The following is a 15,283-nucleotide window of genomic DNA, read 5'->3' as shown; positions in this document are numbered from 1 at the left end:
ATTTTCTCTTGTCAAAATAATAAGTAACAGGCTATGAGGGGCTTATATGTCAGTAGTGATGAAACAGCAGAATATATTTTAATTATAAACATTGGTTAACTTCTAGGTTATCCACTTTCATATGAAGATTGTTGCCTGCCTCCAGTGCTATCCTAATTCTTATCTTTAGGTAACCGGAAGTTATCATTTGGAGTATAATATAGTATTTATAATGCTGTAGCACAAACAGTTCCGTATTCCCAGTGCCAATTTAGGGAAATAGAAATGTGGAAAATTCAGTTCATATTCGATGTAGGCTTGTGTCCAGTTTATTTTATATCTTAATTTAATAGTCTATATCTACTGAATAAGTTTACCTTTGGTAGCATTGTTTTCTTCATTTTTATTAGCCTGACAGTCACAAAAGTAGGTTGGCTAATGATAAAGGCAGAGTTAGATTTCATATTATGGTGTGGGGAGTACCGACAGATGTTTAGAAATTTGCCAGGTAAAATGCATACGTTATCCATTTGTTAATAATCTGTAATACATAACATATTGCTTAGGAGGTTGTAGACTGCCCTTTATGATGCATTGGAAGGCCATGTGTGCTGTTTAGGTTTTTTTCCTACCAGGAGAGACTTTAGTAAATAATGGGACTTCATATATTTAGGTTAAGTCCCAAAGAAATGTGGTTCCAGAGCATTTCTTGGAAATGTGCCTCCATAAAGTTGTCAAGAACTTTCTTCTTATAGTAGCTAAACTAATTTCTCTTGTGTTAATTTATGTTAATTTTCCTTTTGTTCTACCCTATGCAGAAGTGTAGAACTGATAAAAAGTTAGTTTTAACTCAATAATATCCTACCTGAAATCTTGCTATTTTTCCCCAACACCAGTAATTTTTGATGATTCTACTTCTATTTGTCACTCAAATTAAATAACAGATTTTAATAAAAACTGAGATTATTATTTTATCTTATATTTCAAGATTTCCTGTTCATATGCTCTCGATTGTAAAAAAGATGACTAAAGGTATTTCTTGTTGCCTTATGACCATTGTGTCTTAATCTTCCTGATTATTTTAGGTAGTGATACCTTTTCATTAAGGTATCAGTTATCTATTAGTACAGATATATTTGATTATATTTGAAGTTTTATTTTTCTCTACTTTTACTTTATGTTTTCAGATACTGCCTTGTAGTAGAGATAGCTGAAAGTGTGGTTTTAGAAACACATAATTATGTTTAGTTTATAAACAGCAAACTTTCTTGGCTGTTACGTCAAGTGCTTTTGTAGGAAACGATGTTGGACATCATGTAAGTGATGTCCAGAAACTTTAATAATTTTGCAGTTTTTTTAGGGAATTTTGATTTTTTTTTTTTTTTTTGAGTGGAGAACCTTTTATGGAGTCTTCACTATTGACTCTTAGTGGACTTAACATGCCTATGCCATAGGCCTTGAAATACTTTAGAGCAGGGTTTTTAAACTTTTGTCTCAAGACTACTTCACACTCTTAAAAAAAGAAAATTATTGAGGACCCCAATTCTATATATGTAAGCTGTAGTTTTTGTTATTTACCATTTCAAATTAAAACTCAGGAATTTCAAAAATTAAGGCATACGAAAGCACACAAGTTGTCAGATTGATGACTGTATCCCCTGTTGTGTAGTTCTGGAAGACTATATTGTACACCCATGAGGGAGAGTGAAAAAGGCAAATAATCTTAGTATGAAAATAGCCTTTAGCTTGTGGACCCTATGAAGCAGAGTCCCACAGACTGCACCTTGAGAACTACTGTTCTACAATTGGATGTTTGATAAACCTGCATTTTCTACATAATGGGCAATTTCCTTGGCCTATAGAATTATGACATTTTTTGAATTTAGTGTGGTCTGAACAATTTCCTTGGAGATGGTTATATGCCATTTTCAAACTTTTATCTTGATGCTTTTGAGATTAACTGATGTTATATTGCTTTTTGATTTTCGAAAGTAAATATTTTGGGGATGGGTGTGTAGCATTTTCAGATAATGGTTCTATTTTCAGGACCTTGAAACTAGAGCTTTGGTTGAGGATTAATATTTGACAGAAAATTATATCGATAGAAATTTTCAGGTGGAAGTTTTTTGGTTTCTTTTCATAAAAGGCTCTCTTATGTTAAATGGATTATTAGATGTTAAATGTATGTGAAGAAATGGCAATTGTCATCTGATTTTTGGTAATTAAAATTTTTGCCAAAATTTATAAATAGCCATTTCTATTTGGGGTTTCTTTTTCTTTTTTTTTTTTTTCTTTTTAAGATTTTATTTATTTATTTGACAGAGAGAGAGGCAGCGACAGAGGGAACACAAGCAGGGGGAGTGGGAGAGGAATAAGCAGGCTCCCAGCAGAGCAGGGAGCCCGATGCGGGGCTCGATCCCAGGATCCTGGGATCACGCCCTGATCAAAGACAGACACCTAATGACTAAGCCACCCAGGCGCCCCACTATTTGGGGTTTCTGACTTACTAAGTATCAATTGTTGTTTACACATTTCAAAATAAAACAACTTTTTTTTTTTTTTAAGATTTTATTTATTTCAGAGAGAGACTGTGAGAGAGAGAGCACAAGCAGGGGGGAAGGGTAGAGGGAGAAGCAGACTCCCCACCAAGCAGGGAGCCCAATGTGGGACTTGATCCCAGGACCTTGGGATCACGACCTGAGCTGAAGGCAGACGCTTAACTGGCTGAGCCACCCAGGCACCCTTAAAACAACTGCTTTAATACATAAAAAGGCAGTTTGAAATGTTGTACAAAAATTACTTCAGATTCTTGAGAATTTAACTTTGTTTAAAAACTTAGAGGAAGGCCTATTGCTCAAACTTACTAATTTTTTCTCATTCAGAGCAATAAGGATTTTTCTAGTTTTGCATGAAGTGTTTAGGAATTCCCTTTTATTTAATAATTTCGAAGATTTTAGGGAATTTGACACATAAAAATTAGAATTTGCCCTGTTGTATATATTATTTATAATCATCTTTGTGGAATACATAAATGAGCACTAAATCCAAGGAGAGCATTGGACAATATTATCATTTTAGGTGTAAATTTTAAATCCCAAGGGAAAAAATGAAATAGTTGAGTCACTGATTTATTACTACAGTGCGCCATTTATTCTTCTAATTGCCGTTAGATTCCATTAAACTGTGACATGATATAGAAGTTCTATCCTAGGTGATACTCTTGTGCCATTCAAAACCTACTTTCTCAATTTCTATTTTTATGTAAAAACCATATTTTCAAATGATACATTTTTTGGTAAAAATTTTAGCTTGACTGTTTTGTCCAGAAGCTTAAAAAAATGATACACATCTTCAGAAATATGCTGACAAAAATTGACACTAAATTTGCTTTTATATCCTGATCATAAGTGTGCTCAAACCCATGTTTGACGTATTAAAGACAACTTAGAGCATAATTTTTCAAGAATTTGTTACTAAGATTTTTCCACTGACGCATTATCTGTCAGTCATTTGATAGGGTTCCAGTTCCCTCCACTTCTCTCTCTTCGCATTACATTCCTGGTAAGAATCTCAAATGATGGGGATCCCAGAAACACCAGTTGATTTTGTTTTCTCTGCCTCTAAATCATAGTATGTATAAAGAGAAATTGGTATAGATATGCTATTTAGACATCTACTGTTTTTTTCTGAGCAAAATGAGAGAACAGGAAAATAATGGAATTAGAGCTACCTATTAATGCTTGTTTTTTTGATCCATAGAAATTTACTTGTTCCCCACATGGATAAATCTTTTTTCAAGGGCTCATTAGTTGTAATTCCACCAGAAAAATATTGGCAGAACCCATTTTACATGAGTAGCCTCTCAGTCATCAGACTCTGGTTGTTGGCTAATCTTTTTCTAGTTTGTGATTTTTTTTAACCTAGATGTGGTATTTTGGGGAAAAAGTCCTTTTTGGACTTACCGTGGGAAAATATTTAAAGCAGCATTACCTATTGAGGGTTAAAACTTTTGGGGGAATTCCAAAGAAGAGTCCTCAGTATAATAAACTGTTAGCTCATATTCCTCTTCTTGAACCACCTACAAGAATTAGGAAAGGAGACTGGAAATGAGCATAATTATTGAGTTCCTAATATGTCTCTGGAACATTTGTACCATACAATTATCTTCATTTTTACAACAGTCTCATCAGGTATTATTTTTGCCATCCTATTTTACAGATGAGAAAGCCGTAGCTTTGAGGTTCAACAGTTACTAAATGGGAACTGAGAATGAAACCCAAGAACGTTAGACTTTAAGTCAAATGCTCTTAAATTTGAAGGATGGCTAGTGGGGTGAATGGGTAGATTTTTGTTTTGCTTAATGTACCAGAGTGCTATAAAACATGAGTTTTCTTTTTAGAAAGTTTTTACCTTTATTTGCTGCTTATGTCCAAAGCCCCCAAACTACTTTGGTTTTATAACAAAGAGGAAGGGGGGAGAGCAAAATAGACAATTTTAAAGTACTAGGCTTCTCTAGAACAAGGACACTGCCTCCTTGTTCACTTTGCATTCTTTTCTGATTTGTTTTACAGATCAGCTGCAAGTTTAGATGTATAACACAGAATTGAAAAAATGTTATTGATGTGACATTCAAGTGTCATTCAAATGTCATTTACAGATTGCTATGAAGTGATGACTCTCAGTGTTACCTGTGGATATTGATCTGTTTAAAAGAATATAAAAATATAAAAAAAAATGGTTAGGTTCTTAAATGAAAACATAGACTCAAGTGCTATCTTATATAATGCACAATATGATAATACAAGAATTATTATATTGTTAACCCTTTAAAGTTTAAATCTATAATGCAATTTAAATTAAACAAAGCAAACTCTTTTCATTCTTGATTTATATTTATTGTCTTCCTTTCTCCTTTTATATTATAATTTGCTCAATATATTTATTAATAAGTTTATACTAGCTATTTCTTGACACAAACCTAATAGAGGACTGTCACGCTTTTAGCAACTAGACAACCTGGAACCTTTTTTAGATGGTTTTCTGTACCTGTATATACAGATATGCCAATGCAGGCTCTCTCGGATGTATCATCCAATAGTTTGATGACCCTGAAACTTCTGAATTCCTCAGCAGTTAAGGAGTATATAGTTTGTAATTATGCCATCACATACATATTTGCTTATATGTTATCTTGGATTGATTTTTTCCTGTTTGATATATGTGTGTCTTGTGTCCCTTAAGGCAGGATTATAAGCTTCCAAAGTGTAGGAATTATGTCATACTTTTTCAGTCCATTGTAGGATTTAATAATCACCTGTGGGTTAATTTTTCCTTTCTCCTAGTTTAAGGGGTCAGACTGGAATGGCAAAGCAGATGAAGAGTTGTTAGTTGCATGCTTTTTCATTTCTTAAAGAAGGGTGGATATGGGACTTGCAGAGAAAATGAAAAAGGGTGCTTAGAGGGTCATTTGTCAAAGAGATGGATTTTTCAAATGTTTTGAAATTCCTAAATTTCAAACTAGATTACTAAAGTAATGGAGAACGCAACATAATTTTAGAAATGCATAAAACAACTTTGAGAATTTTAGTTCTTAAAATTATCTTTTAATTTAAATATGTGATTTTTTTTTATATGTTTTAATATTAGGACTCGCTGATTCTTGAGAAGAGTCAAAACTGGAGTTCTCAAAAAATGGACCACATTCTGATTTGCTGTGTTTGTCTTGGAGATAATAGCGAGGATGCTGATGAAATAATTCAGTGTGACAATTGTGGCATTACAGTCCATGAAGGTAATTATGCTTTGTTTTGTCTTCTTTTTGAAACAGCTAATTGACACTGCATTTAAATAAGTAAAATCAGCTCTTTTACATTTGTACTGTTCTAAGGTTTTTCTATAGTATTTCATGGTTTTTCAATTGAAGTAGGACATACTGAATCCTCAGTGTCATGGGTGTTATTTTCAGATTATGTTAATTTAAAATGTGTTTTTAAATAACAAATAGAAATATTATATGGAAATCACAGTTATTTCTTTTGAAGGTCAGTGTTATGATAGTTTCCTTCATGGCATTTGTTTCTAGTTTTTAAATGAAATTTAGATACAGGAAAAAGTCTAGTATGTTCGTCTGGTAGAATATGTTATTTAAAAAATTACATTCTAAGTCTAGTGATACAGTTTCTTCTTTTGTAGTTATAAGTTTTAATTTTAAATTTGAGTATTTAGAAAGATTATCTCTTAAAATCTGAAATAAAGGCTACTATAATATATTGCAAATATTTTTCCCAATTATATTTTTGAACCTTTTTTGTTCTTTTTTTTACTTTGTTTTTTCACTTATTTTTTTTTTTATTTTGACGTAATTTCTGACTTACAGAAAACTTATAAGAGTACTACAGAGATTCCCATATACTCTTCACTCAGATTTCCCAAATGGTAACATTTTGCTGTTTTATCTTCTCTCATATAACAATTTTGTTTTTAACTCTATGAGAATAAACTGTAGACATAACGTCCCCCTCTACCACTAAATACCTCAGGGTGTATTTCTTCACAAGGGCATTTTTTTTTTTTTTTACATAACCATGTAATTATCAAAGTCAGGAACTTAGCGTTAATTGAATTCTATCTAATATACTGACTGTGTTCACATTTTGCCAGTCATCCCTATAATGTCTGTTCTAGCAAAATAAAATCCAGGATTATGCATTACATTTAGTCATTATGTCTATTTGGTCACCTTTAATCTGGAACATTTCTTGAGTCCTTGTGTTTCATGCCATTGGCATTTTTGGAGAATACAGGACAGTTCATTTATAGAATGTCCTTAATACTAGTTTTTTCTTATCTTTTCTCATGGTTAGATTCAGGTGACCTGTTTTTGGCAGAAATGCCACAAAAGTTATGTTGTGTTTTCAGTGTATCAGATTAAGAAGCATATAATACTTATTTTTCCCATTATTGGTGATGTTACTTTTATCACTTGGTTTAGAGGGGATCTTCCAGGTTTCTCTGTGGTAAAGTTATTATTTCTTCCTGTCAGTTAATTTTTTCCTACAGGGCCCATGATTACCACAGAACAGTTTTTCTACGGCCTTGTCCTTAACCTGCTCTTTTGGTATTATATAGCCCTTCTCCCAAATAGTTCTGGGAGTCTGCTGGGCTTATGGGACCTGCAGGGTCTGTACTTCTTTAGCCAATACCCTCTTGCTTTATATGAAAGCAAGGAAGGGCAGCTTGCTGCTAAGGCTCACTATGGATATGTCTCCTATTACTATTACTCATTCACTTATTTTTTCAGTAATGTTTGTTGAGTATCTTCTGTATGGTAGGCATTCTGTAGATTTTAGGCAAGTACAATAATATAGAAATTGCTGACCTCGTGGAGGCTAATAGCTAGTAAGACAGGCAATAAAACAATAAATAAATATAAATATATATTAGGTGCTAGTCTGAACTGTGAAGAAAAATAAGGCAGAACAAGGAGTATTGGAAATGCTGTGAATTGGGGGGGGGGTGTTGAGTGGGCAGGTGGAAGTTTGTATTTATAAAAGGGGAAACCTCTCTAATAGGGTGATCTTTGTGCAGTGACCTGAAGGATGTTATGAAGCAAGTCATGCAGGTCTTCGGGGAAAGAGCACCTTAGGAAGACGGAGTAGCAAGAGTAAAAATCTTGAAGTGGGAACATGGTTGGAGTGTTTATATAATGGCAGGAACTGAGTGAGCAAGCTGGTGAGTCATGGGGGTGGAGATGGGAGCAAACTAAGGCCTTGCAGGTCATAGATTTTAGATTTGACTATGATGGATGTGGGAAGACCTATATGAGTTTTGGGCAGAAGATTAGTATGATTTGATTTATGGTTGGGAAGACTCACTCTGACTACTGGGTTGGGAGTAGACTGAAATGGGTCTAAGTTGGGAATAAGGAAAACTATTTCAGAGACTATTTCAGTGATGTCAAAGAAGAATAGGTTTTGAGGTAGACAGTAAAAGTTTGGTTTTAAACTGTCTGGAGTTCAGGTAAAATGTTGGGACTAGAGATAAAAATTTCAGACTCATCAGCCTGTAAATGTTATTTAAAGCTGTGAAACTGGGTATGCTATCTAGGCAGTAGTAAAGTGGTTCTAGCACTTCAGAGGAGATTGGAATCATATGGCCAATGGGATAGGAGGAGAACCAGGAGTAATGACCCAGAGGCTAAGTAAGGAAAATGTTTCAAACAGAGAAAGTGAGTAACTGTCTTCTGTTTCTAGAGTCAGAACAAGACCTATGTCATGTGACCAGTTATCCCAATGCAGTGCTAGACTCCCGGGTACACTACCAGACAAGCCATCCCAAAGGTTGTAGGAGAAAAGGTTCATGGACAAAATGCTTATATTACATGGTTTATTAAATAAGTGTAAAATACATGGAGAGAAGCAAGGGGAAAAATACGAGATTAGTTAACATGCTTAAAATAGAAAACAAGTTGTTGGAAGGATCACCTGAATCAATCTTGGGGTCCACAGAGTTTGTATTGCATGTCCTGCCTTTCTCTGCGTTTTCAGCCTCCCCTGCTAATGCTTTGGTTATGAGGATCAGAGCCCACACGGGCAGTACTCTAGGCCAAACACACACTTTCTTGGATGGATCCAGAGACAAGCATGCCTGGTTACAGCTTTAGTTCCCCAGTTAACCTACAGAATAGCTATGGGTTTTGTGTTTCTTAGGCTGTGGACACATAGAGCCAGAATAGGTGTAACTGATGGGTGGTCATACTGAGGCCTCATGAATATTGTGTTTTTTGTGTTGTGTACATTTAGTATATTTCTGATTCTTCTGTGTCTTCTGTATATGTAGTAACTAGGTGCCTCAAGAATGTTAGTGTTAATGTTGGTCTTTCTGTCCTTTTCCGTCCATGTTTAATATACACATGCTTTACTTTTATCTGTACATGAAAGTTTCATCTATCTCATTTTGTTTTTCTGTAGCAGAAATGAATTTTCTCAAGCAGAAAAAAAACACCATTATAATTGAGAGTTTACCACTGAATTTAGTAACATGAGTGTCATTGCTTATCTTCAAGAGAGTTCAAGTGGGAATAGAAGAAGGAAAGTGAAGATAGTGACGAAATGCAATTCCTACAATGAATTTGTATATAAAGAGAAGCCGCAAGATGGGACCTTAGCTGAAGGGATGTGGAGTTGAGGGAGGGTTTGTTTCTTTTTATTTTAGATGCTGTTATCTTTTACTGTGTAACAGACTATCCTGCAATATATCAGTTTAAAATAGCAAACATTTTTTACTTCACAGTTTCTAATGGTCACGGATCTGCTAGGAGTGGTTAGTTGGATGATTCTGGTTTAGAGTCTCATGAAGTTGCGGTCAAAGCTGTTGGCCTGGGCTGTAGTCATTTTAAGACTTGACTGGGACTGGAGGATCTGATTTCAAGCTTGCTTACATAGTTATTGATAGGCTTCCATTCTTTGGTGGCTCTTGGCTAGGGACCTCAGGTCCTTACCATGTGGGCCTGGGTGTTCTCATGACAGGACAACTGGCTTCAGAATGAGTGATCAGAGAGAGAAGGGGATAGAAGCAGTCATATGAGAGAGCTAGTGTCTTTTGTAACCTAATTTGACATATACACTGTAATTTCTGCATATTGTTCACACAGACCAATCCTACTTAAATTTAAATGTGGGAGGGCACATTCTAAGATTGTTAATATGAGGGGCACTGATCATTGGGGGCCATCTTAGAGGCTGCCTATCACAGATGCAGATTATATATAGCATGTTAGTGTACCCTAATAACATGGAAGTGACCGGTGAAAAGGGAGAGTTGACAATTGATGTAAGAAGAGAAGAGGAAGCAGTTGCTGGAGCAAAAGCTTTGAGTGCAAGGCTAGAGGGGATGGGATCCAGCACCAAGTAAAGACATTGAGTAAATATGAGTAGCTGAAGTAACCAGAGGGAAAAGGATATATGGATAACAGATGTAGGTAGGTTGTTAGATGTGGTGGTCAGAGCATGTGCAACTTATTTTTGAATGCTTCTTGTTTTCTCAGTGAAATGGGAAGCAAACTCATTAGCAGAAAGTAGAGGTGGGGAGATGTTGGGAGATTGGGGAAGAGAGGTTGGTATAAAATAGTTATTTGGGAGAATGAAGTGGACTAGGGAAATATTGGCATAGTGTGTGTGTGTGTGTGTGTGTGTGTGTGTATGTATATGGTGTATATAGCTGTGTATATACAGCTATAAAGGACCACTTGTGATTAGTGGTGATGAATATAAACAAACACGACATGGTTGTGTGTATGTCTGGGTTTTTTTTTTTTTTTTTTTCCCCTCCAGGCATGGTTCAGAGTCCTTGGAGCAGGTGCAGAATAGGTAAACATCAAAAGCAGCTGCTGTGCTGCTGATGTATTTGTTGTATTCATCACCACTGTTGATCACAAGTATGTTACCACTGCTTATATCCATAAATGTCATTGCTGATGTGTGATGCAGGCATGACTAGTACTATTAATGTTGTTGACTTCTCATCATGCTGAGAGTGCTATCTCTACTTCATAGGTCATCGCTTTGACCATGGATGTGTTTTTGAAGGCCAGCACAGTGGTTTTAAGGAATTGAATTGGTTCCTAACATTTAAAAACTGGAAGATTTTATTTTATACATTTTGGATTTCAAACTTCTCTTTAAGCGCTGGCAGCAGTTTTTTCCTCTGAGGGCAACAATCTGCTGGAGTTGTTTAGGGCTGCCCCCTGCTGGTAAAGCCTACAGTTTCTTTTTGACCACAGTCCTCTCCCAGATCACTTACTTATTTTTGTCAGTTATCTTGTCCCTGGAGGTATTTGAATGTATAGTTCCCCATCTGTTTTGAGGGTGCTGTCTCTTGGCGCTGGTATTCAGGTTACTGAGGCCTTGTGTCTCACAGCTATAGTAGTAAAGGAATTATTTTTCTAAATGCCTACCTTTAAGACTCAGTCCTGAATCCACTAGGGACGAGTACCATGTACAATTCAGAATGAAACCTCCTCTATTTCCTGTTGTCTTTGATTCAGACTTGTGCACCTTGGATTCTTAGTACGAGTTCTTTCCCAGTAGATTCATTGTTCAAACAAATGTAGATTTCTGGAAGGGCACCCCATTAGTACCCTTAACATGCCTAGAGCTATTAAAGGTTCATAATGGGACCTGTGCTTCAGGTGAATAGCCTCAGTAATGTCAAATCTACCTTAGAAAAAGGTAGCTTTGATTTTTTAGAAACAGCCAGAAAGTCTTTCTGTGTCAAGGCAGACAAATAAGATGATCAAGCTAAGTGGTAATTCCATTTAGGTCAAAAGCAAGTTATGTCTGTAAAGTCATATAGCATATTTCCTTGCATAATTCATTTAACTGGCTCTAATGGCAGTTTAAGTTCCAAATGTTTTTGAGCATTTGCTAATGATTGTTCATTTTTCTTCTAAGACTGACTAATAGAATCAGATACCTATTTCTTTTTTTTTTTTTTTTTAATTTTTACTATGTTAGTCACCATACAGTGCATCATTAGTTTTTGATGTAGTGTTCCATGATTCATTGTTTGCGTATAAAACCCAGCGCTCTCTGCAATACGTGCCCTCCTTAATCCCCATCACTGGGCTAGCCCAACCCCCCACCCCCCTTCACTCTGAAACCCTCAATTTGTTTCCCAGAATCCATAGTCTCTTGTGGTTCATTCCCCCTTCTGTTTACTCCCCCTTCATTCTTCCCTTCCTTCTCCTGCCAATCTCCCTGCTATTCCTTATGTTCCACAAATGAGTGAAACAATATGATAATTGTCTTTCTCTGCTAGACTTATTTCACTTAGCATAATCTCCTCCAGTCCTGTCAGTGTTGCCGCAAATGTTGGGTAATCGTTCTTTCTGATGGCTGAGTAATATTCTATTGTATATATGGACCACATCTTCTTTATCCATTCATCTGTTGAAGGGTTTCCTTCCACAGTTTAGCTATTGTGGACAATGCTGCTATGAACATTGGGGTGCATAAGGCCCTTCTCTTCACTACGTCTGTATCTTTGGGGTAAATACCCAGTAGTGCAATTGCTGGGTCATAGGGTAGCTCTATTTTTAACTTTTTGAGGGACCTCCACACCTTTTTTCAAAGTGGCTGTACCAACTTGCATTCCCACCAACAGTGTAAGAGGGTTCCCCTTCAGAGACCTATTTCTGTTATAAGAGAAGTTTGGAAAAGGGAAGACAGGAAAGGAAAATTAATGCTCTAGAGTATGAAGCTTTGTAAGTTTTTTGAGAGGTAGCTAATATGTGGAATAAATAAATAAGGAAAACTAAGTGGGGAAACTGAATAGTTTTCTACATCTTTAGGTGAATCTTTGTGTGTGGTATAATTGGTTTGTTGGTGGTATTATGAATCCTGTGAACTTCAGATAAATTCAAAGTGCAAATTATACATGAAAAATAAAACATAAATCTTGAGAGTTTTTTTTTTTTAATTATGTTACAACTTTTCCCCTCTGGTATAATTTCCCATTTCCTTTGTTAATCTTGGAGTTTCTTTTGTGCAATTGTGATTGTATAATTCTCTCTCTCTTTTTTGGTTTCTTAGTAGAGTTAGAACTAATAGCTTAAAAAATTCCTTAGTAGAGTTAGAACTAATACCTTCATATCTGTTTTGTTTAGGGGAAAAGTGTTAGTTACATTTTTTAAAGATTTTATTTATTTATTTGAGAGTACAAGCCCCTCTGTGCTTGTGTGTGCTACTGGTGGGGAGGGGCAAAGGGAAAGCTGAGCAGGGGGCCTGACTCCGGCTTCATCCCAGGACCCACTGATCATGATCTGAGCTGAAGGCAGACACTTAACCGACTGAGCCACCCAGGCACCCCAAGGGGAGAAGTGTTATTAAACATTAATGTATTTTTCATAAATACATTACATAAATACATTTTTCCTTTTTAACTTAATTTCCTGTAGGTTATTTTTGTCTGACTAGTCTTAAAAGATTCCTTTACCAGGTATCAATACTATGTTTGAGAAGGGTTGTGTTTTTTTTTTATGTGGATATACTCTGGACTTTCCATCTAAGTTTTTTGGGTAATACTTGGGTAGTATCAGCAAGAAATTATATTGATTAATAGATCTGTGAAGAAGTTTTCATCTTTACTTGGTTTTACATCAATTGAATCTACTAATAGAAAAATAAAAACAAAAACAAAAAACCCTGCTTAATATTCATTGGTTAGATGGTTGATTTTCTCTTCTGGGGAAGAGTAATGATGGTAATGCCTAGTATAATAATGTGCAGCCCGATCAGCATATGCATTTTCTGGTCCGTTTTTGGGTCATCACACTGTTGTCAGCCTGTGTTAATTAAAGCTTGGGTTGAAAAAATAAGTAATGACATGTGACTTGGTCCAAATAATTTAATTTTTTTTGTTTTTTGTCTCTTTGTAGGTGTACCATGTTCTTAGTCCTTTTTAATTTTTAATTTTGTTTTTCTCTAAAATGGGGTTAGCAGCTTCTTAGAAGTATCAGTTCTTGACTATCCTAGTGGGAGCTTTCATGACTGCTTAATTATTTTAGTTTTTAGGTCTTTCTCCCTATATAACTGAAGTCTTGTTGCATCTAAAGTGATAGGTAGAGAAATAAGTTTTAAAAAATGTTCCAGAACTCATAGTATTTATTTATTTTTAAAAGATTTATCCATCTGTTTTTGAGAGAGAGAGAGAGAGCACGTGCATGAGCAGGATGGGCAGAGGGAGAGGAAGAGAGGATCCCAAGCTGACTCTGGGCTGAGTGCAGAGCCTGATGCTAGGCTCCATAGGCTCCATCTCAGGACTCCAAGATCACAGCCCGAGCCAAAACCAAGAGTCAGGCTCAATTGACTGTGCCACCCAGGTGCCCACAACTCATAGTATTTAAATTAAAATGTCACTCTTAACTATTTTGGTAGTTTTTTTGTAAAGTGTTGCTACTCAGAGTAGCGTCCGTGGATCCACAGCATTAAGCAGTAGCATCTATATAAACTGGGAGCTTGTTAGAAATGCAGAATCACAGACCAAGTCCCTTCTGAATCAGAATCTTTATTTTGAAAAGATCCCAAGATGTTTCATATACACATTAAACCATTAGCTATGTTAATAATATAAAGAAGTAGCTCTGCAATGCTTAATATGGTAGCTAAACTTGAAGATTTTCAAGATTATCAGTGGGCCCATTTATCACCAGTTTATTCAGAAGGATAGAACAGAATCACAGCTTGCCACCAAGGCAGCCCCCTGCCTTCCGTGAGTCTTTGTAATAGTCCCTACAGCAAGCGGCTCACTGTCGTTTGGGAGCCATATTTGGGCTGTGCCATTCTCCCCAACCTACCCCATTTATAGTTACTCTCAGTTCACATGCAGTCTGCCAACAGGGTCTTTTTTACCATAAGCAATATTTCCAAGTAACACAATTGATAACTCTTTATCAGTTTCCTAGAGTAACAAAGGTGGAAACTTAACAAAAAGTCAGAGTCTAATGAAGCAGGCGAAAGAGTTAATGGAATCAATGGGATCCTACTAGTTCTCTATACTGAGGACTAAGAGACAAAGGGCTCTAATGCATGAGTCCCTCTTGGACCTGCCTTCTGTTGGCCATGCAAAAGCTATTATGTATTATGTATAACCACTGAAAGTATTAAAAGTTCTTTCTTGTATACCACCCCCCCCCCCAAGACTTCCCTGTTACTATCTTTGAGTCATAGATCCCATCAGCATTTCTGTCTCTCTAGTGTTGCTCTTTTTACCACCTCGAAAGGAAAGGAGAGAGGGGTTTGGTGAATACAACTTTCTCTATGGTGTTGATGTAAACATTAACTACCATTTAAATGAATTTATTTTGTTACCTTGATTCTATAAATATTTAAATGTGTGATTTGGTTCTAGGAAACTGGAGGATGTACCAGATACAGTCTCTGCTGTTTTTATATAATAGGGGAAAGAAAACATGTAAAATAAGAGCAAAGAATAACGTTTTATAAGTGAGTTATAGATTCTGTGCTATGGGTGTATTGAGTGCATCATACCTTATTGGTAAATCTAGGTGACTTCTGAGTCAATTGCATGTTCTCTTTTTGTAACTGATTTCAAGGGGTTCATTTTTGGTGTGCATCAAATTGGACACAACCCAAGGAAGGGTTGAAAACAAAGAACTTTTTATTGTTACAAGTAGGGGGACAAGGAGATAGCTGTCATAGTACTGTCTCCCATGGGGTTAGTACAGGAAGCTTTTATTCAGTGTATTAGGGGATGGGGGCAGGGAACTTATAGAGGCACTTCTGGT

General features: G+C 36.0%; 1 protein-coding gene across 15 annotated transcripts in view; it reads left to right on the top strand.

Annotated features, from left to right (window-relative positions):
• The window catches only part of PHF14 (PHD finger protein 14), a 233,701-nt gene that overhangs the window by 13,974 nt on the left and 204,444 nt on the right, over positions 1 to 15,283 (top strand). For all 15 annotated transcript variants that reach the window (XR_015723980.1, XM_087861035.1, XM_087861036.1 and 12 more), the window contains one exon: positions 5,626 to 5,770. Coding sequence is in view for 14 of the 15 variants with exons in the window: in XM_087861035.1 (XP_087717161.1) it covers positions 5,626 to 5,770 (145 nt within the window). In the remaining variant the exon portion in view is untranslated. The remainder of the gene's footprint in view (positions 1 to 5,625; positions 5,771 to 15,283) is intronic.

Source organism: Ursus americanus, chromosome 3, assembly GCF_024610735.1.
Source record: "Ursus americanus isolate L20-20 chromosome 3, mUrsAme1.1.p, whole genome shotgun sequence".
Taxonomy (NCBI): Eukaryota; Metazoa; Chordata; class Mammalia; order Carnivora; family Ursidae; genus Ursus; species Ursus americanus.
The sequence above is the reverse complement of the archived record's forward strand: the minus strand, read 5'-3'. Positions and strand labels throughout refer to the sequence as shown.